Here is a 22,207-nt window from a genome sequence, read left to right as displayed (position 1 = left end):
AAGTTGACAACACTGTTGCTATCGGTTGAACTTTACGACTACTTTCTTTTGGTCGCTCACTTACCGATTTTCGTCGGTTACTCAGAAAATGAGTTAGAGAATCCCACTACTGAAATGAATAATATTATGTGTAAAGTGTGACCAAATCGATTACTTCCTTCGAGAGTTATCGCTTACACCATTTTACAGAAAAATTTTGAATTGTTTTGTGGGAAGTACCGGAATGAGTGGACCGATATTATGCATCTTCGAACTTTGGACAAAACATTAAGAAGCGCAAAATTTGGTTCGTATTGGTTGATCCGTTCGTTTGTTATCGTGTGCACCAGACAGACAGACGGTCATGACTAAAACGACTTCAAATTGTCTGAAACTAATTTCGTCCAAACATTCTAGGGGTCTAAAACCATTATTTCGATGTGGCACGTTTTTAGTCGTATCAAGGCTGAGGGTATAAAAATGTGCCTCAAAGTTCCACCTGAAATTTGTCGGTATGGGTCTTCATATAGCACCCATAGAGCGGTACCTTCGTTTTCGGTACTTATAAGATTTTAAAGTCATTATCAAACCGAAATGAATGCAATTTGGCATTTAGTCTTCGTTGCGGTTGCAAAATATTCCAGTTGAGAATTATCAATATTGGTCAACGTTTTCATCTAAATATTCCATATAGAAGGGTACCTCCCGATTTTCGTTATTTTAAAGGTTGTGGCCTCAATATACAACCGAAATGGCTGAAATTTGGCTTATGTCTTCATTGGGGCTTCGAAGCATTTCCTCAGAAAAGTGCCTGAAATTTGGCATTTACTATTCATCGAGGCTTCTAAACTTTGTCCCATAAACTTCTCTGCATAGCTCCACGTTCAGATGTAGCCCCCATAAAACGGTTCCTCCCGATTTTCGATATTTTGAGTGTTTTAGCCAAATTATCTTACCGAAATGGCTGAAATTTTGCCTTTAGTCTTGATTGGGGCTATAAAACATTACCCTAGAAATTTGTCAGTATAGGTACACTAGAGTTGTTTTAAAAAAAAATCGATGTCTGATATTTTTATGCGGCATCCCCTCCCCCCCCTGAAGTGTTTAGTTTTGTTAGATTTTAAGATTGCCAAAGTTTGAGCACAATCGGAATATGTTAACACGTGCCACTGGAGCCTCAAGGTTTTCATGGACCCTATATATAGCTAATATTAAAATCCGACCCGATTTTCAAATGTTTTGTAGGATTACTTGTTTAGCCACAGAAATGAACTGGTAAAAATTTCTCATCGATTCGACCATAAATGTGACCTTTAGAGCAATTTCGTGAAAATTCACCTTTGGCCCCATACAAATTACTGTGGAAATTTTGAGGCCTCAGTTGCACGTGTTAATATATTCCGATTGTCCTCACGCTTTGGCAATCTTAAAATCTAACAAAACTAAACACCTTAGGGGGCCGCCTGAAGAAATCCGACATCGATGTTTTCCTTTGAGTTAAAACCAGTCTAAGGCACACATTTTGATATAACCCCCATAGAAAGGTACCTCTAGATTTTTGGTATTTTGACAGTTTTAGCTACATTATGATACAGAAGTGACTGAAATCCTAAACTTATTATTCCTTTTGGGCTTCCAGTATAGCTTCCCGGTTTTCGGTATTTTGGGGCTACAAAACTTCCTCCCAAATTTGTTTCAGTATATGTCCAACTTTTGATAGCACCCACAGAACGGTACCTCTCGATTTTCGGTACCCCAGAGGAATAGGTAAAATTCGGTATATAGTCTTCGTTGGGGATATATAACATTCCTGCGGAGAATTGTCGGTATAGGTCCACGTTTTGATATAGCCCACACAGAAGGGTGTCTCCCGTGTTTAGTTTTCGTTGGGCACGCTTTATGCATCTGTTACTAGATTACCGTGTTCGTCTCTAGAGGAGGATACGGCTGTACTAAAAACATCATATACAGAATTTTCGGAATTTATTCTGACCACAGACGTTTGTAATGTTGATTGGTGTTGACTTGCTTTATATACAGATCCATAGATTTCGGAAAACTTACCAAACTAGTAGTAATATTAAAAAAACATACGCCATTTTGCAATATGTAGATGGTTTCGAATATTCTTATTCTAAATTTAAAAAATGTAAACAACTCAATTGTCATAATTTTTGAATCTATGGAGTCTACCTTTGTTGTTACGACATCATAACAATCAAAGACATAAATACAACAAGATAAGACATTTTGTTTGCTATCATTCTTCTGTGAATGGCTTTTGAATTTAACATAATGTTATATCACGATATGGTGATATAACATTTTTTTCTTTTATACATTTTTACGTATTTAACCGAATTTACCGATCCAATTGACATAGAATTTTTGTTGAATAGATCCTTGAATTCATAAATTTCGTTTCTGATACCATTACATGAAATGTTCCTCCTTGGTTGCGATTTTGAATTAACTGCAACCTGTTAAGGGTAATGTTTCTATACAAAGTTTCGTAAACATTTTTTGTTGCATGCATTTTGTCTAGTCTTAGTTGTATTTATGTCTTTGTAACAATGGAAGCCTGGACATTCCCAGCAAAAAGTTTGCCTCCAAAGATGCAGTTAAATCGTATGTACAAGTAATTTGGAATGACATCAGTAGTGCTTTGGATTGAATTTAAAGGCATTCTTTGGAATGTGTTTTTGTTCAGTTCATAGATGCAATAGAAATGAAAGCCATTGCAAGCTATCCCAAAATAAATAAAAAATTATTGTTTTCCTTTTTCATTAAATTCAATCGCAACTGAGCTTTTTTCTCCACTCTCCATTTAATCCAAACTGAAAAGTTCTTGCTTTATATGCTAAAGAGATTCTTATATTAGCTTCGTTCCCGTACTTTTTAATAGTAAAACTCGCAAAAGAGAGAACTGTAAAACAATTGTTCTCACACAAAAGTATTTTGAAATAGTTCGTGAACGGAAAAATGGAAAATACGTCAAAAAAAACTGGAACAAATGTCGAAGTCGGCGTACAAGCCAATCAGACGCCGGCAACCATGTGACTATTTTTTACACGCTCAAATTTGTCGAGTAAAGAGTTTTTAAAGAGAGCTGAATTCAGACCCAATTTTATACCCTCCACCATATGGAGGGTATAATTAAATTTATCATTCCGTTTGTAACACATCGAAATATTCGTCGGAGACCCTATAAAGTATATCAGGAATATTGTCAATTATTTCATATTCCATTTCAGAAAAAAATGATAAATTTTTTTCGCGCTACATCAACGATTTTTGATATGTAGGTTAAGAGCCAATTTTTGGTTGTTGCGGACAAAAGCTATGGCGGTTTTATTTCGCTTTTTAAGAAAGAAAATATTATAAAAACGATAATTATTTTAACGAGCACAATTGTTACAAAAAAGTTCTCTCGAAGTGACTTCAGCGAGTAGATTGCATAATACCTGCAAAATGTTACACAGAATTCGCGGAATGTACATAAAATTGATAAATTATTGAATATAAGTCTACTTTTTTCAAAATTAAGGCCCATTTAGTGGTCATAAAATTACATAAAAAATTGTTGTGGATCCAAACTTCACGGCGAATCAAATGAGACTACAATCATACAGATTGGTGTTATAGTTTGGACGTTACAGCCAAAATAAGCACATATTTTGGTCAAAAAAAATTATTTTTTGTTTGAAAGAATATTTTTTCACATGCATTATGTAGTGGAAAATATTGTAAAAAATTATAGGAATACTTCCTTCATTTTGCTTAAATCTCCCAACAAAATAGACGGATTTTGCTTTATTGAAAAATGAAAATGAAAATCTGCATCGATATATATATATTTCAAGGCGATCAATCAAGAACCGTGGATGTAGCATCCCACACTATTTTTTGGGATAAAATGAAGGTAGCTCCTTTATCATTGACGTTTTCAAATCTCTGTTTCCGCTAAAACGAGGATGCTGTACTAGTTGTTTCATTGCAGTGGAAACGAACGGCAGAAAACGCGATAAAATACGCGATATTTCCAAAAACAATTTTAGACGATTTTTCTACTTTGGAATTTCTTGTAACTCGCGTTTTAGTAGATGGATTTTCACGGGGAATGATTTATTGGATCAGGAACGTAAAAAACTAAAATGTGCAATCAAGTACGAAGAAATCGAATAACAATTGTAAAATTAGGCCCGAAAAATATGATTTTTAGAAAAATGTTCGCACAAAATTTCCGCATTTGGATGCAGATTTCTATGAAGCTGTGCAGACTACATTCACAATATTCCTATCAAATAAATCAGAATCGCAAGTACTACAATCCTATATATGGTTTTTATAAAAACCTGTTTGCGGAATGAAACTAGAAGAAAATTTCAAAAAACACTGTAAATCTGGCTTCAAAATGTCAGCATCATTTAATGGTAGAAGCAGACGAAATTTTGAAAAGTACTTCACTAGTAAGATAATACTTATTTAGTTTGCTTCTGCTTTTACTTTGACAGGAAACTCGAGAGAAGTGTGTTTTACTCACAAATAGAGAGATAACAAAAAAAGGCATGGTGGCTTCAACCCATTTTCACCAATTTTTTAACATAAATATAGCCACAGCTTCCTCTCAAATTATCTTTTAAGGCCAATATTTTTTGCCACGTCCAAAAACATTTCATTTTATCCAAAAGTATTTAATTTGTATAATATACAATCACGAGTCGCGTGTTCTAAAAGGGTAAACCTTGGCTTCAGCTATGTTAAATTTTCAAAAATATTGGTTATATATATTATTGTTCAGCACAAAATTCTATGTCGATTTAACTATGTCCGTCTGTCTGTCTGTCTGTTTAAATCAAGATACAGCTCGCAATTTTAAAGATAGAGAGTCAATATTTGGTACATAAGTTTTTATTACTTGCAGGATGTTTGGTATTCACAATGGGATATATCGGTCCACGTTTTGATATAGCCCCCATAGAACGGTACCTCCCGATATTCGGTATTTTTGAGGTTTTTGCTTCATTATCCCACCAAAATGGGAGAAATTTGGTATTAAGTTATCGTTGGGTGTATAGAATTTTCCACCAGAAATTTGTTGGTATAGGTTCACGCCTTCATCTAGACCCCATAGAACGGTACCCCCCGATATTCGGTATTTTGAAGGTTTTAGCTTCATTATCCCATCAAATGGCTGAAATTTGGTATTTAGTTATCGTTGGGTATAAATTGCAAGGTTTTGCAGGAAAAAATTTTTTCTTGCAACAACTTATAGGTAAGCACACAGACATCTTGTTATCCTAAGTTGTTTTTTTTTATTTTTTCATTACATCTTTTGTATTTTATTTAAACATGCCTCATTTACTCAAAGATTGGCATAACTCAAAAAAGGTCTAAAACACAACGAGTTACAACTTGTTTTGTAGGAGTATGGTATAAATCATCAAAAAGTTTTTTGAGTTTATGAAGCACTAAAACACTTCAGATCATGCTGGATCGTGCACACACGGAGGAAAAAACGGCCTCTCTAACATATTTTGCAGCAAACATATATATATGCTCTAACATAAAAATATATGTTATAACATAAAATATGTTTGGATCCAACCATAGCATTTTTTTGTGCAATAACCGTTTTAAAATGGAAAATCAAAATTTCAATTGAAAGAGCATTGTTTGGCAATATTTTTTTTAAAATGATGTCTATCAAATGTTGGCCGTGTCTACGTCTTTGACGGTCTATCCCTTGAGTCCAATTTTCATTGAATCGTTCGAACAATTCGACTGACGAATGACACGCATGATTTTTTGCCCCACGGTCTGAGTTGACTTTACACGTCCTCACAGGAACAAATCAAACGGTGTGATATCACACGATCTTTGTGGCAAATTAACCGTCCCAAAACCTCAAATTGTCTGCTCATCGAAGTGTTCTCTTAATAAATTCAGTGTTTCATGTCATGTGGGAACGAAGCGTCGCCTTGTTGAAACCAAAATGTAACCGAGATCACGAGCTTCGTTTTCAGCATTGCCGAACAGTCATTTGTCGCTGGTTACGAAGTTTTTCGACAATTCATGATCCGAACGCAAAGGAAGAGCGTTGAAGAGAGAGCAAACCCAGCAAACCAATCGTACCGATATCGTAACGAAATCGGAACAAAATTCGGACGTTACGTCCGATATCTGATCCGAAATCGTAACGGTATCTTAACGAAAGTTGTATGAAGTGGTTGACATAATTTCGGAGCGAAATCGGATCGATTTCGGTCAGAATTCGCAACGAAATCGGAAGAAAATCCTCGGGAAATTTGGAATGCGAATTTTTTCCTCCGAATTTTCGTACAGATTTCTGAAAGATTTCGGAATAATGTCGTATAAAAATCTGGCGTACCTTCTGAACTTTCGTAAAGATTCTGAACGATTTTGGAATAATTTCGTATGATTATCGAAGGAAAAAATTTTCTCTGATACCTCTTTTTTAATGATAAATTTTCTTAGTTGTGTAGTTTATTGGAAGATTATAATTTCAAAGATATCTAATTATTTTCACTGTTGCTATCATTTTGTATAGTAGAACAATGTAAACTTGGTGTACGAATATGTTGAGTCTATCAGCACTAGCTTGAATTATTATATGTTGCATTTATATTTAAAATATTAAAAAAATGTATATGCGAATTTTATAACCAACCATTTTGTTTTTCGGCAACAAACTAAAATGTTGCTTGTTATATATATTCAAGAGGTGGTTGTTGTGCGAAGGGAAATTTGTTTCCGACATATCGATCCGAATTCGTAACGAAATCGGAAGAAAAACATTAGCATAATCGAAGGGAAATTTACTTCTGACATTTTCTCCGAAATCGGAACGAAATCTGAACGAATTCCCTTACGAAAAATCGTATAGAAATCGATACGAAATCTGAACGATTTTGCTTCCGAAATTGTTCCGATATGTCGGACATCCGACATTTAGTTTGCTGGGAATGTTTTGATTTGTTTTTGTTTTGTAGTTTGCGTGCATGCAATCTTACTAACACACTGTCATATCTGATCCGAAATCGTAACGATATCTTAACGAAACTTGTATGAAGTGGTTGACATAATTTCGGAACGAAATGTCGGAGCGACATCGGATTGATTTCGGTCCGATTTCGTAACGAAATCTGAAGAAAATCCTTGGGATATTCGGTAAGGAAATTTCTGGAGCAAGTTGAGTTGAAGGATTAAGCTCGGATAAAATTATAATTTTTCCTATATAGCCGGCCTTCGGCCGGGACAGGACAGGACAGGAGCCAATCTAGGGAACTATTTCCTCTCCGAAAAATCGTTTAGAAATCGGAACGAAATCTGAACGACTTTGCTTCCGAAATTGTTCAGACCTGTCGGACATCAGACATTTGGTTTGCTGGGTGGTTATCAAGCATCAAATAGTCGGCTATCATGGTCGCCATTGAAGGTTACGTTCTCACGGACATCATTTTTGAAGAAATATGGGCTGATGGTTCTACCACCGAACAAACCACACGAAACCGTTGTTTTTTTCTGGATGAATTGACACTATTTAAATCTCTTTAGGCTGCTGTTAACCTACTTTCCTTGTTTACATACCCATTAAGCCAGAAATGAGTCTCCTCGCTGAACAAAATTTGGCTCGAAACACATTCCTCAAAGAAAGCGAATTTTCGTAATAAAGTTGAACGATTTCCAAATATCGTTCGATCCTAAGTCTTTCCACGATAAAATGTCACCCTTTACAACAACGTCTAAACTATTTCCTTTCAAATGCAGCTTGTCTACTCTTGACAGTTTGATGCTTTTGTTTAATAAACTCAACGCTATATTCGACTTTAGAAAAGATTCATGAATTTGCACCCATAACACCGTCTCTGTTTATTACTAAATTTGAAAACAATTTCTAAATTAAATACAAATTCCCATTTTATTAAATATTCCCTCCCGTTGTTAAAATTATTGTCATGAATGTAAATGATTTTGCATTGCAGGTTGTTTGCATTTTCAAATATTTTCTTTCGGAAATTTGTACTGGCAGATAGCCAAACAACATGTGTCTGTCTGGTTATAAAAAAGGTGCTATTAATTTGCAGCATGGGCGCACGTTGTATATTTTCTTTTGTTTATTTATTTCACAACCTTGCATAAATGTGTATATAACTGGGATGAGAAAAACATCCAATGATGACTAAGAATTTACTTTTATCTCGGTGATTTAAATGTATTTAACTCAGTGCGTAAAAGGATTCTAGGAAAATTGTATTATTTGTAGAAAATAAAATTAAACATGTTGGTAATGTTATTTTTAAGAACAATAGATGTTGATCTATGTGTTTGTGTTGTGTCAAATAATAGCTTTTCCACTCTTCTTGCTAGTCTTTTTTCGCAAGAAATTTGTCTATCAACAATTTTCAAGTCCACAGTGTAGAACATTTGTTAACAATTGCTTCCAAATATTGAGTAAAAAGAAGCAAATAATTTCACTCTATTTATGGAGTAATAACAACATGTGCAAATGTTAACCACGTGATATAAAATAAAAAAATTAAATTAACATTAAAAGGAAAACGTAAAAAATTAAATATTTTTATAGTTTCCGCCCATTTACTAGCTCGAGACGAATTTCATTCATTTTGATTTAATCTTTTAATAAAATTTCCCATGTACTTTTTGTAAGCAATTAAAGAATTTATTTTCTCACTATTTATTCGTCCACTGCAGTTGCCGACAACATTATCTGGCCGGCCCCTTTGCGACTGGCATAAATGCCAAACTATTTATAGGAAAACACAAAACAGACACCGGTTTGCTTGAAGCTTTGCCAATTCTAATGATTTCAAAATAAAACAAATTGTTGTCTTGCATTTTTTGTTCTTTTCCTTTTTCCAATTCATTGAAGATTAAGTTTCCTTTCTTTTATTTTTCACGTATGTACATTTACTTTTCGTGTATAATATTTTTCATAGAAAAAATTATTTTTTAAAGAATACTCCGGAGTTGTTGGCCTATTGGGAACCAATTTAAATTAAAAATATTTAAATATAAAAAAATATGTTTTAATTATTTTCTCGTTGGAATCGAGCTTAATAAAAATTAATATTAAAAAATTATCTTCGCCATAATAGGGAAAATTTCAAAACAAATAAACAAATATTGTTATGGAAGGCATCTTTTATACAAAAAATATATAGATTTTTATAAATTTTCCTAAAATCAGTCAAGTTTATGCTGAATATATATATTTTGTTTTTTTTTTTTTATTTTAACTACTATTAATATCTAATAAAATCCCTCAAGCATTGACCTGCTGCTACTGCGACATAACAAGTTTATCGCTATTGACAGTGACTGCCACAGTTGCAACACAATTAAGGCAAGAGCATTCACTTGTCAGCAGAAAAGTGGAAATGTACATATCTTCTCACATCATGGGGTCCATATAAACACATGTAGTTTTAAACAGCATTACAAAAAAAAAATGATTCAGATATTGTGTATGACGTGGCCTGGCGGCGGCCTATATGACGTCTTCTACGTCATATATTCACATGTGTGACGTCACACACATAGCTATGTTTTTTAAACTAAAAACAAGAAATTGTAAATGCCCCCAACGTTTGTGGGCATCTACAAATATAGGGGACAAATATGGGGGACTTGTTTGTTTTAAAGAAAGCAAAAAAAACAAAAATTTTTTTTTAAACGTAACAGCACCAATAAACCACAGAATGAAATGTCAACGTATCTATTGGGAAAGTGAAAGCTTATCAACAAACATGGTCATTTGTGTACAAGTCTATTGACTTTTTCACTTATCAACAATTAATTAACAAATTAATAGCAATTATATGTTTTCTTATCTTTTCAGATTATATTTTATTCTTTTGGGTCCTAAACTTTTTTGAGAGAATCTTAAAACACATAAAAACAACAACAAAATGTATCCATTTGTAAGTATAAAATAGCATCCAAAATTTTTGATATAACTATATACTAAATAAATATTATATAAACAGAATTTGAACATGAAAATAGTATAAGAAGTTAATTAATATTATACGTAAATGGTGTTTAAATTATTTCACACAGAAACGTTGATCAACCTCTTCTAAATCCTTGCGATGAATAAAGAGATTAGCATTGTTTTCATATTGCCACAGATATATTTTAAGATTTGGTATAACACATAATTTGGAGAATTTAGAAAAATGTGATTTTCAAATCAACTGCGTCTCATATGATAAAATGGTGTATGTAATTCGAAGGATTTCAATTTGAATAATCGAATGTTTAAAATTATATTTCAAAATTGATTTATTGAATTATTTATTATTATTATATTCATTTCATATTCATATTTTCTACTTTTGTCTTATTAGAAATTAAATGTCTGCCCTATTTTTAATAATTATATCAAATTTTATAGTTCATAAGTTTTTTATTTTAATTTAATATACTTATATTTCGAAATACAGTCGAACTTCTCTATAACGAACTTCCCTATAACGAATTTTTCTCTATAATGAAGAAAAACTGAAAACACAGCTTTTTCTAGTCCCTTTTCACCTATTTTAACCAGGGCTTCGGAGTCGAGCCATTTTTGGTCAGACTCCGACTCCAGTCCAATTTTTTTCTCGACTCCGACTCCAACTCCGGAGTCGACTCCGAAAATAGATAAAATAAAATTCACAACTTAAATTACAGTCATCTCAGTTTGAACTTTCAAGATACATTACATTGGGAGGATACCAAAACATAGACCTATATTGTTCGTGTTTTTTTCGTTGACAATACGGAATACAAAGTAACAAGCACTTCAGCATACTTCACACTTTAGAATATGTAGCAAAACCCTTCCAAGAAACTGCAATCGGACGGTATCGGTACAAGGTTTCTCTACCTAAACACCGACATGCGAGTATATTTACAATTTCCCGAATTTGACTTATGTACTCAATGAGACTCGAAATGCCAAATTACCATAATTACTGACCGGTAACACTCTTTGTAATTTTTTGAGTTATGGCAAATTAACGATATTTTAACACCGCAACCTTAACATACACTTTCGTGGTTAAGGTTACTTGAAACCTTTATGTCAAAAGGGATCATTTTCTTCAAACCGTTAAGAATTTTGATTTACACTTGTAAACCTTTGCCTACATAACTCTTCATCTTCAAGGACAATATCTCGGATTCTTGTCCGTCCATAGTTGTTTTTTACGTATTGCACCACGTAATGTGACAAAAGAAAACCTTCGAAATACATAAAATCGGGCCGTGTCGTTATACTAAATCGTAAACCTATACCGGCAATTTCACATCTTTATGCTTTATAAAGTTCCCGACGAATATTTTGATGTGTTTCAAACGTAACGACAAGTTAGTATCTTATGGTGGAAAGTGTCTTTTGTCTACCACCTCAAAAAGAATACAAGTAAAACCAACGTTTAGTACGGCTAAGCCAAACTGATAATAAGGAATGATTAAATAGTTCTAGAAATTCATATATCCACCATCATATAGAGGTAATGCTCATAATTTAACGTCAATTTGTTAAATATTTTTCATTCTTCAGCATAAATATATTGACAAATTTATCCCAGATGCATGACTTAATCGAAAAATCATTTGATCTCTTCTCATCGAAGAACAACAGGATAGCATAGGAATATCTCCTTAAATAGAGAAAGAAATGGTTAAGTAGGTTTATTTATAGATAACCACGCACTATTCTATTATAAAAAAGCAGACTTCTTTATAAAAGACGCATGATTCTTCAAAAGAGCGAATATGTCGTTTAAAAAATAGCAGGAACATCGTCTTTAAGAAGATTCTAACTTTTATCATACAAATTCAGCAAGAAGTCTAGTAGGTCATTCGTATGATTTCCCTTAAAGCACTACAATGTCTTTCATTGAAGTAAAACAGGTTCTTTCACAGCAGACATAAACGACTTCTAATAAAAACAACAAGAGAAGACCAGTTAGTCTTCTATAAAATGGGCTGTAAATCTTCTAAAAGATCTTCTCTAAGTATATTTGGAACATGCAAACATTATTCCAATCAATTGACCCAAAAATGTTTCCGATATGCATTTTGTACTCAAAATAGAGATTATGGTCCATTATTATATGTGTTCTTTTACTGTCTGATGGATTTGAAAACGCAAAATAAACCATTTGTAGGCTTTTACATTGAAAGTTAATGCCAAGATGCCCCTTTTTGATATTCAATCATCACTTTTAACTTTAAGTTAAATAATTTAAATTGATTTGACAAATTTTGATAAATGTACAACAGATTGTTGCCCGGAGTCCGAGTCGAGCTTTTTTTCACGACTCCGGCTCCGACTCCAGCAAAATTTGCTAGACTCCGACTCCAGACTCCAACTCCGACTCCGAAGCCCTGATTTTAACCTCTCTATAACGAATACTTCTCTATAACGAAGTGTTTTTATTGCACAGGTGGGAATTCTCACAACCAATTAATCTCTCTATAACGAATTTTTGTCAGACTTTTTCTCATTGAAGTTTACACAGTAAATGAGAAACAAAACACATTCATAGCGCTCTTTTTAATAGGTCTGTACAATAACCCAAAAGTTTGTACAAATTTGTAAAAACTTTTGCAAAATGCTGTTCGATAACAAACGTGTAAAGTAACAGAGAGCGAATTTGGAGAGAATTTTGGAGACTTTTTTACTGAGAACTTACAAGTTTTTGCAAGCAAAATTTTCCTTGTAAGAATTTGCAAGTTTGATCAGCTGATTTAAATTCGAATGTTTTGTGGCTGACTTTGCAATTCTTGGAAAAAACATAAAAAACATTTGGTTATTAAAATAATTACAAGATAAAAAAGAGAAGAGATAACTAAATAAATTACGGAACACGACTTATTTTGTAGTTTGTGATGATGAAATCTCAGTAAAAAGCGGTGCATCCATGGAGTAGGAGGAACAGCCGTTAATTTATGATGTAGAAAGAGAACTATTTTTGTAGCAATGGATAATCAAAGATTTTTCTTAAACAATCTTCGATTGATAAATTAAATCTTATCCGCCAAACTTCTTGTTTGTAAAATCATCTGACTTGCAAGTTTTTGCAAATTGTTGTTCGATAACATTCTGCAAATTTTTAGCTTCGAAAGAGTAAAATTAGTGGAGAGAAGTTAAAATAAGTTTGAAAGAAATTTTTGAAAAAGTTTTAGGGTGATCTTGCACAATAGCCGGCAGGGTTTTGGAGCTTTTGAGCCATTATCTTAGGAAGTATTGACTTACTCCGGCAGAAAATTGTACCGTCGTAAAGGGAGCCGCAAAAAAACTTACTGAAAAAATTTCAAAACGATCCGCGAGGAGCTCTTAAACTTAATTTTATCCGAATTTTTGTGTGGGAGGTACTCGAAGGAGTGGATCGATACAATCCATATTCCAACCTGATACATGACTCGGTAAAATAATACGATGTGAAAAGCCTGCATCAATCAGAAACTCCGTGCCATGTATCGTTCAGACCATTTTACAGAAAAAATTTGAACTTTTGTGGCGGAGGTACCAGAAGGAGTGGACCGATATGGCCCATCTTTGAACTTAAACTAAGTTTGGACAAAATATTACGATACCCAACATTTGGTTCGAATCGGTTTATCTGGTCGTGCGCACCAGCCAGCCAGGAGCGCACGATAACTCTCGAACGGATCAACCGATTCGGTCACAAATTTGGTTTTCGTAATATTTTGTCCAAACTTAGTTTAAGTTCGAAGATGGGTTATATCGGATACCTCCCGAAGGAATATACCGATTGAGTCCATATTGGAACCTCATCTAAGTCTGGTAGAAATTTTACGATGTGCAAAGTATGGACCAAATCGGTTGCTCCCTTCAAGAGTTATCGTGCGCACAAATTTTCAGAATATTTTTTTGGGGGAAGTACCGGAAGGAGTGGATCGATATAACCCATCTTCGAACTTAAACTAAGTTTGGACAAAATATGAAGAAAGCCAAATTTGGGAACGAATCGGTTGATCCGTTCAAGAGTTATCGTGCGCTCCAGCCAGACAGACCCGTTCTCGAACAAATTTGATTTTTGTTGCAACTACTTGTATTCCCTCCCCCATACGACGGCACAAGTTTCATCAGAGGCAAGTCCATACTTCCTGAGAAAATAGCCATAATGTAATGTAAAAAAGCCCTATGACACCGTGCGTAATGGTTGGAGCGCAACATAATTCACGAACGGATTTGCCGATTCGCTCCAAAATTTGGCATACTTAATATTTTGTCCAAACATAGTTTAAGTTCGAACATAAGCCATATCGATTTACTCCTTCAGGTGCCTCCCCCACAAAAGTTAAAAAAATGTTCGGAAAACTTGTGCGTACGATAACTCTTGAAGGGAGTGACCGATTTGGTCCATTCTTTGCACATCCCAATATGTCTACCAGATATAGATCAGATTCAAATAATGATTATATTTGTCCACTCCTTCAGGTACCTCCCATACAAAATTTCGGTTAAATTCACTTTAAGACCTGCTCTCGAGTCAATTTGATTTTTGTTGAAGCAACTTGCATTCGCTGCCTCAATTACTACAGTAAAAATTTTTTCAGGGGAAAGTCCATACATCTTTAGAGAACAGTCCGAAATGTGTAAAAACCCCTATACCACCATATGTAGTGACTGGAGATCACGATCCGAGTACTGCGTTCGTCCACACTTTTTATATCGTAATACTTCTACGAATATTGGATGAAATTCAAAGGTGGCGCTTATAGGTCCACTTCTCCCGGTATAGGTCCACTTCTCTCATAAACGCGGCAACAGATTTGGTCCAAACTTTGCATCTCTAAATATTTTGTCCAAACTTAGTTTATGTTCAAATGTCCAAAATTTTGGAAACCCCAATAAATACACAAGTTTTATTTTATTTTTTCTTTTTTTTTTGGAAAAAAAGTGTTTCACTACACACAGGCTTGTTGTATATTCGTTACAGAACATACAAAAACACAAAACACAGTTTTTTTTCTGAGCAAACAGGGGTGAATGGCAAAAATGACTTTGAAAACGCGACAAAATTGATTAGTTGTCAATGTGAGCCATACATATAATTTTCTGGGCAACATTTTTGCAAAACATTTCGAAGCTGAACAATGCCATCTTCTGGTACTTTTATAGCGGTTCTAAAAATAAAGGACGAACAGGACATTGAAGGAAGCGAGTTAGAAGGTCGAAGTGCTCTACGAAAATAGTCCTCATTCGATTTGACTGAAGACATGTCATCTCAAAAATAAGCTAAAACAATGATATAACTCTAATTCCTGATGCCTTACAAGGTCTCTAGCAAAAACTTCATCTTGCCATAACGCGGAAGTTCGACTCACGGCGGATCTGTCCTTGGGCATTCTTAATATACTAACCAAGGGTTTTCATCTCCAAAAGGAATTATCTCTGCCCCAAGATTTGTGTTCACAGTGTTATCAATCAAAATAAAGTAGTTGTTAAAATCTACCGATAGCAATAGTGGTCTCTTTCGTAATTTGAGTATTAATTTTACCGATTGTTGCCGGTTTTCTGAGATGACACTTCTTTTTGTAAAAATAATTATAAATGAATAAAAATCAGCTTGAGCCAGCTGAACCCACGTCCTTGAAAAACATATGAAAAAGGTGACTTTAGCGTTTGTCATGGAAACCATAAATATTGAATGCACAAATATCCATCTCTGTAAAAACAAATTGCATTTGAAAGAGAAAAGTTCGATGACGGAGAGGTCACCCCATAGCCAATATGTCTGATGAGCTACTACCAATAGCGAAATCGGTTACATAATGGTGCTTGTGTGGGTTCGAATCTTCGTTTTTCCATTTTCACTTGCAAATAATAATATGACTTTTTTATAACATTTAATTTCGATAGTTGTTTTTAGATAATAACACTTTTTACACAAATGTACATATCTATACAACTACAATTACTTGCATGGGTTTATACATTAACATATTTCTAGTTCAATTTTTTTTATAAAATTATGATAAAATATTTTGGTTTAATCAAGTGGTTTTCAAAAAGAAAAACGAGATGATGTGTTGTGGCATGTGGTAAATATTACAAGAATGGTTTAAAAATAAATAAATATTTTATTGTTTAGTATTTGACCACAGCCAATTTATTTAAATTCAACCACAGAAATGGAAGAAGCCTGTGGTATGGAGATATAATGCACATGTTTCCAATGACTATAAATAGAAGAGATTTGTATGCCTAATAGGGGTATCCATATTTAAATATATATACTCTGTTATTACAAAATAATTGTGTAAAACGAAAAAAAAAATGTTTTATTCTCCTACTCGGTTGTCAGAGAATATGAGTGCAAATTACTTCGATTCAATGAGAACAGTAACAAGAAAATGTCGTCCTCTTCATCGTTTGCCAAAATATTTAGTGATGCAAACGAATAATGGATTTTAAGAATTTTGGTCTGATAGTCAACCGCTACTCGTATAACAATGGGTCCATAAGTGTATTTTTGTAACTTTTGAGACATCCTCCAATTATATATGACTGAGTTTGAGGAATACTTTAATAGTCCTCAAACTATGACAAACTCAAAGTCCTTTGTGAGAATATGATGAAACCAAAAAGACAATTTCGCAGTAGAGTAAGTTTCTGGGTTATTTCGTGGTTTTCCCCCTCCCTATTGTGCTTGTGGTACTTCTACTACGGTTTAATCAAAAAGACGAAATGGACATGGAAGAAATTGAATTAGAAGTATGGAATATTCAACAAAAACAATCGGCATTCAATTTGACTGAATACATGTAATCTCCAAAAAAGTTGCAATAACCCAAACAGATATATAGAAATATTTTCTCAAGTTCTGATGGGGGGAGGGTTAAAATCACAAATTTCAATTGGGTTCTTAATTTATTCACCAAAATAAATTTTCCACCCCCAGGACTTTGAGTTACATTTTTGGTCACAATGTAATTTGTAAAAGTTATCATTTAAATTTCCCCCGAAGAATATGTCCATCGATATATTTTCCCAATTAGAATAAAGATTATCCCTCTATCTTTTACATATTTCGCCCCCTCTTGTTACACGTATGTCTTTATATGCCTTCAATCGATATTAAAAAAAATAATCGCCCCATTTTTACATTTCAAACTAATTTGTACCATTTCGGCCTTACAAAACAAAAACCCCAACATTTCAAAAGAGTTTCATTTATTTAAATGTAGAATGCATTCACCCATTTCTCCCCACAAAATCCATATGTGTTGTACAAATGTCTGATCTGTCATTGAACTCTTTTCGTTTTGTAGGGTTCCGGCATGCCACAACCACATCCTCCCACATCAATGCCTGGTTACACTTCACAACCGGGTATGCCAGCCGGTGTACCATTTGGTGCTGGTTGGGTGGCACCCACCCAACATCCTCATCAACAGCAACAACAACAGCAAGTGACAAATTCACATTATCCATCATCTTCTCCCCATCATGCACCTTATCCCTCCACTAATCACCCAGCACCATACCCCACTACTCATAGCCACTCATCATCACCATACCCCCCAGCAGCTAATGCAGCACCTTATCCCACTTCTGGACCATATCCTCACCCATCACCCTACCCTAGCAATGGTAATCAAACATCATCCTATCCCGGTTCCTCATACCCCCATAATCCCCATCATCAAACTCCATATCCCACATCAACAGGCTCACCAGCTCATTATCATAATCCATCATACGGACAAGTACCCACTCATCCATCATCATACAATCCCAATCATGGCTATACACCGGTTAGAACCTCAATGGGATTAGAATCGCCGGCTGGAAATATTCAACATTGTTTTGAAGAGTTGGCTCAAAGACAAGGTCATACCATACAACACCACTATGCTGGTCCAAGAAAAGAGGTTAGTGTCCCCTTGGTAATTACTCTTGGGTTTTATGGATTTCTTTTTTGGCTATTTGGTGTGTTTATTTGTGTTTGTTTTCAATATCTTTGGGTTTTATTATTTTATGGCAATATTTCTTTGAAAAGAATATTGGATTTATTGAAAGTTTCACTGAAGATGATTTATATGATGAAATTGCATCGGAAATTTCAATTGAAGAAAATTGTTATGGCGCAGGCATGTTTACACATAAAGAGAATGATGATGTATGTACATAAAGATTGTATATTTTTGTATAATTTAACTCAAAGCTGTATAATTGTAAGCTTGTCGAATGTCTATTAGTTTGCAAGCTTTTGATTGCGCTTAATGCTAGAAAGTATTATTTTTATAATTGTTGTAATTTGTAGACTTTGAAACACATGTGAACGTAAATATATGTAAGAATGTTTGTATTATAAATGCCCCCGCAGGTTGCGTGAAATTACTTGTGAGTCATAAGCTTTGTTCCTTTACGTTAAAGTTTCTTCAAGTTTTACCATTTTTAACTCGGAAACCGTTACTTAACCCCAAAAAGTAGTAAAACTGGTAGCAATTTTTAAGAGAGTGAGAGAGGAGAGAGAGCCAAATGGGTTTCTCTGTTACAAATTTCGTTGTGTAAAAAGTGGAAAATCTGTCAAACTGCCCATTTGACATTTATTTGACAATTAAGACAAAAGAAAAAATGAGAACTACGCGCTTTGTCAAAGCAAAATAAAAAGAAATAAAATAAAATAATAAAAATTTAAACCAGTGAAATAAAAAAATAAAAAACAGTGAAATTTATTCTGCTTATTATTTTTTTAAGCAGCCATGTTTGTTTTTTGACATTGCTGCCAGATCTACTAAAGGAACAAAGCTATAATGTTTAAAGTGGCGCTGCTGCGTAGTTCAACCACAATTTCCTGGCTTTTAAAATATGTTTTACTTTTAAGTGGGGAATTTCCACAGAAATATTTACGCACATCAAGTTTTATATTTTTATGACGTGTTCCTAAACTATATCTCGCTAATACCATTTGCGATATATTGTCCTGATAACTAAAACTGATTTTATGTCGCATTTTCCTGAACCAAGAGAGATTTCTTAAGTTCTTTTGTTAAAAAAAAAGAAAAAATTGTGGTTTCAATATAAAAGAAGACTCGAATATTCATGTTTCAAACAATATTTCAGTATTTTAGATTTTCAAAAAAAAACAAAAAAATCAATATGTTTTTAGTAAATGAGGTCAGAAATAAATTTTTTTTTTAGCAACTGACACTTGGGTATAAAAAGTTTCTTGTTGAAAAACAAGACACAAGGGAACTGATGAAGATCTGTGGCGAGATCTGAAACTATAGTATTTCCTGCCTTACCCCTTGGTAAACATCGCCAGATTTTTTCCCACTAATAAATTAAAGTTGTTTTAATAAAATATTAAAACAACGACTATGGGATTAAGCCTGACTAATATTTTTTTTAATTCTAAAACCAGACGTGGATTCTGTAAGAATTAGTTTTTTGAAATCTAAAACCAGACTTGGATTTTTTATGAACTATGTTTTGAAATCTAAAACAAGACGCGGATTTTTTTTTTTTAATTTTTTTTTTGAAGTCTAAAACCAGACGTGGATTTTTTAAGAATTATTTTTTGAAATCTTAAACCAGAAGTGGATTATTTAAGAATTATTTTTTTAAATCTAAAACCAGACGAGGATTTTTTAAAAATTATTTTTTGAAATCCAAAACCAGACGTGAAATTTTTTAAATCTAAAACCAGACGTGAATTTTTTAAGAATTATTTTTTGAAATCTAAATCCAGAGTGCATTTTTTAACAATTATTTTTTGAAATCTAAAACCAGGCGTGGATTTTTTATGAATCAGTTTTATGAAAACTTAGAGCAGACGTGGATTTTTTTAAAAATTATGTTTTGAAATCTAAAGCAAGACAGGAATTTTTTAAAAATTATTTTTTGAAATCTAAAACCAGACGTGAAATTTTTTAAGAATTATTTTTTTTGGAATTATTTTTTGAAATCTAAAACCATACGTCTATTTTTTAGAATTATTTTTTGAAATCTAAAAGCAGACGTGGAATTTTTAGGATTTTTTTTTAGTCTAAAACCAGACGTGGATTTTTTTAGGAATTAGTTTTTGAAATCTAAAACCAGACGTGGATTTTTTGAAATCTAAAACCAGACGTGGATTTTTTAAGAATTTTTTTTTGAAATCTAAAACAAGACGTGGATTTTTTTAAGAATTATTTTTTGAGGTCAGATGCAGTCGTGGGATCTATAAGATTTTTTTTTTTAAATCTAAAACAAGACATGGATTATTTAAGAATTATGTTTTGAAATCTAAAACAAGACGTCATTTTTTTTAAGAATTATTTTTTGAAATCTAAAATCACACGAGGATTTTTTAAAAATTATTTTTTAAATCTAAAAAAGACGTGTGTTTTTTAAAATTATTTTTTGAAATCTAAAACCAGAAGTGGATTTTTTAAGAATTATTTTTTGAAATCTAAAATAAGGCGTGGATTTTTTAAGAATTATTTTTTTAAATCTAAAACCAGATGTGGAGTTTTTAAGAATTATTTTTTGAAAACTAAAACCAGACGTGAATTTTTTAAAAATTATTTTTTTGATATCTAAAACCAGACCTGGATTTTTTAAGAATTATTTTTTGAAATCTAAAACCAGTCCTGGATTTTTTAAGAGTAATTTTTTGAAATCTAAAGCCAGACGTCGATTTTTTAAGAATTATTTTTTAAATCTAAAACCAGACGTGGATTTTTTAAGAATTATATTTTGAAATCTAAAACAAGACGTGAATTTTTTAAGAATTATTTTTTGAAAAGTAAAACCACACGAGGATTTTTTAATTTTTTTTTTAAATCTAAAACATGACGTAGATTTTTTAAGAATTATTTTTTTAAATCTAAAACAAGACGTGGATTTTTTAAGAATTATTTTTTGAAATCCAAAACCAGACGTGGATTCTTTAAGAACTAGCTTTTTAAATCCAAAACCAGACGTGGATTCTTTAAGAACTAGCTTTTTAAATCCAAAACCAGACGTGGATTCTTTAAGAATTAGTTTTTTGAAATCGAAAAGCAGATGTGGGTTTTTTAAGAATTATGTTTTGAGATCTAAAACAAGACGGTGATTTTTTAAGAGTTATTTTTTGAAATCTAAAACCAAACGTGTATTTTTTAGGAATTATTTTTTGAAATCTAAAATCAGAGGTTGATTTTTTTAGAATATTTGTTTTTTTAAATCTAAAACCAGACGTGGAGTTTTTAAGAATTATTTTTTGAAATCTAAACCCAGACGTGATTTTTTTGAAATCTAAAAACAGACGTGGAATTTTTAAGAATTATTTTTTAAATCTAAAACAGAAGTGGATTTTTAAGAATTATTTTTTAACCTAAAACCAGACGTGAATTTTTTACGAAATATTTTGAAAATCTAGAAGTAGTCGTGGATTTTTTAAGAATAACTTTTTGAGGTCAAAGGCTTTCGTGGATGTTTTAGGAATTAATTTTTGAGGTCAACGACCAGTCGTGGATTTTTTAGGAATTAGTTTTGAAACTTAGAATCAGCCGTGGCTTTTTTAAGAATTATTTTTGGAAACCTAGAATTAGTCCTGGATTTTTTATACCCTCAGCCTTTAGGCTATGAAAGGTATATACACTTTCATACGGGCAAAATGTGCCTCATCGAAATAATGGTTTTAGACCCCAAGTATGTTTGGACGAAATGTGTTTCAGACAATTTGGAGTCGATTGAGCAATGTCCGTCCGTCTGTCTGTCTGTCTGTCTGGCTGGCTGGAGCGCACGATAACTCTCGAAGGGATGAACCGATTCGGTTCAAATTTTGGCTTTCGTAATATTTTGTCCAAACTTAGTTTAAGTTCGAAGATGAGCTATATCTGTCCACTCCTTCCGGTACCTCCCGCACAAAAGTTCGAAAATGTTCGGAAAATTTGTACGCACGATAACTCTTGAAGGGTGTAACCGATTTGGTCCATACTTTGCCCATCGTGGAGCGTGTACCAGACTTAGATCAGGTTTTAATATGTACTCAATCGGTCCACTCCGTCGGGTACCTCCCACACAAAATTTTGGAAAAGTTCAGTTTAGGAACATCTCTCGAATCGCTTTGATTTTTGCTTTAGCAACTTGTATTCACTGTCCTCCATACGACGGTATAAGTTTCATCAGGGGCAAGTCCATACTTCCTGAGAAAATAGCCTGAAAGTTGCAAAAAACCCCTATGAC

The 22,207-nt window shown here is 33.2% G+C and overlaps 1 protein-coding gene across 1 annotated transcript in view; it reads left to right on the top strand.

Annotated features, from left to right (window-relative positions):
• The window catches only part of AnxB11 (Annexin B11), a 77,984-nt gene that overhangs the window by 54,788 nt on the left and 989 nt on the right, over positions 1–22,207 (top strand). The window contains exons 2-5 of the mRNA XM_073975671.1: positions 9,863–9,944; positions 17,320–18,225; positions 18,315–18,328; positions 18,378–18,394. Of these exons, the coding sequence (XP_073831772.1) occupies positions 9,933–9,944; positions 17,320–18,225; positions 18,315–18,328; positions 18,378–18,394 (949 nt within the window). The 5' untranslated portion in view covers positions 9,863–9,932. The remainder of the gene's footprint in view (positions 1–9,862; positions 9,945–17,319; positions 18,226–18,314; positions 18,329–18,377; positions 18,395–22,207) is intronic.

Source organism: Musca autumnalis, unplaced genomic scaffold, assembly GCF_047663935.1.
Source record: "Musca autumnalis isolate F117 unplaced genomic scaffold, ASM4766393v1 scaffold_3, whole genome shotgun sequence".
NCBI lineage: Eukaryota > Metazoa > Arthropoda > Insecta > Diptera > Muscidae > Musca > Musca autumnalis.
This window is presented reverse-complemented; position numbering and strand designations above follow the sequence as displayed.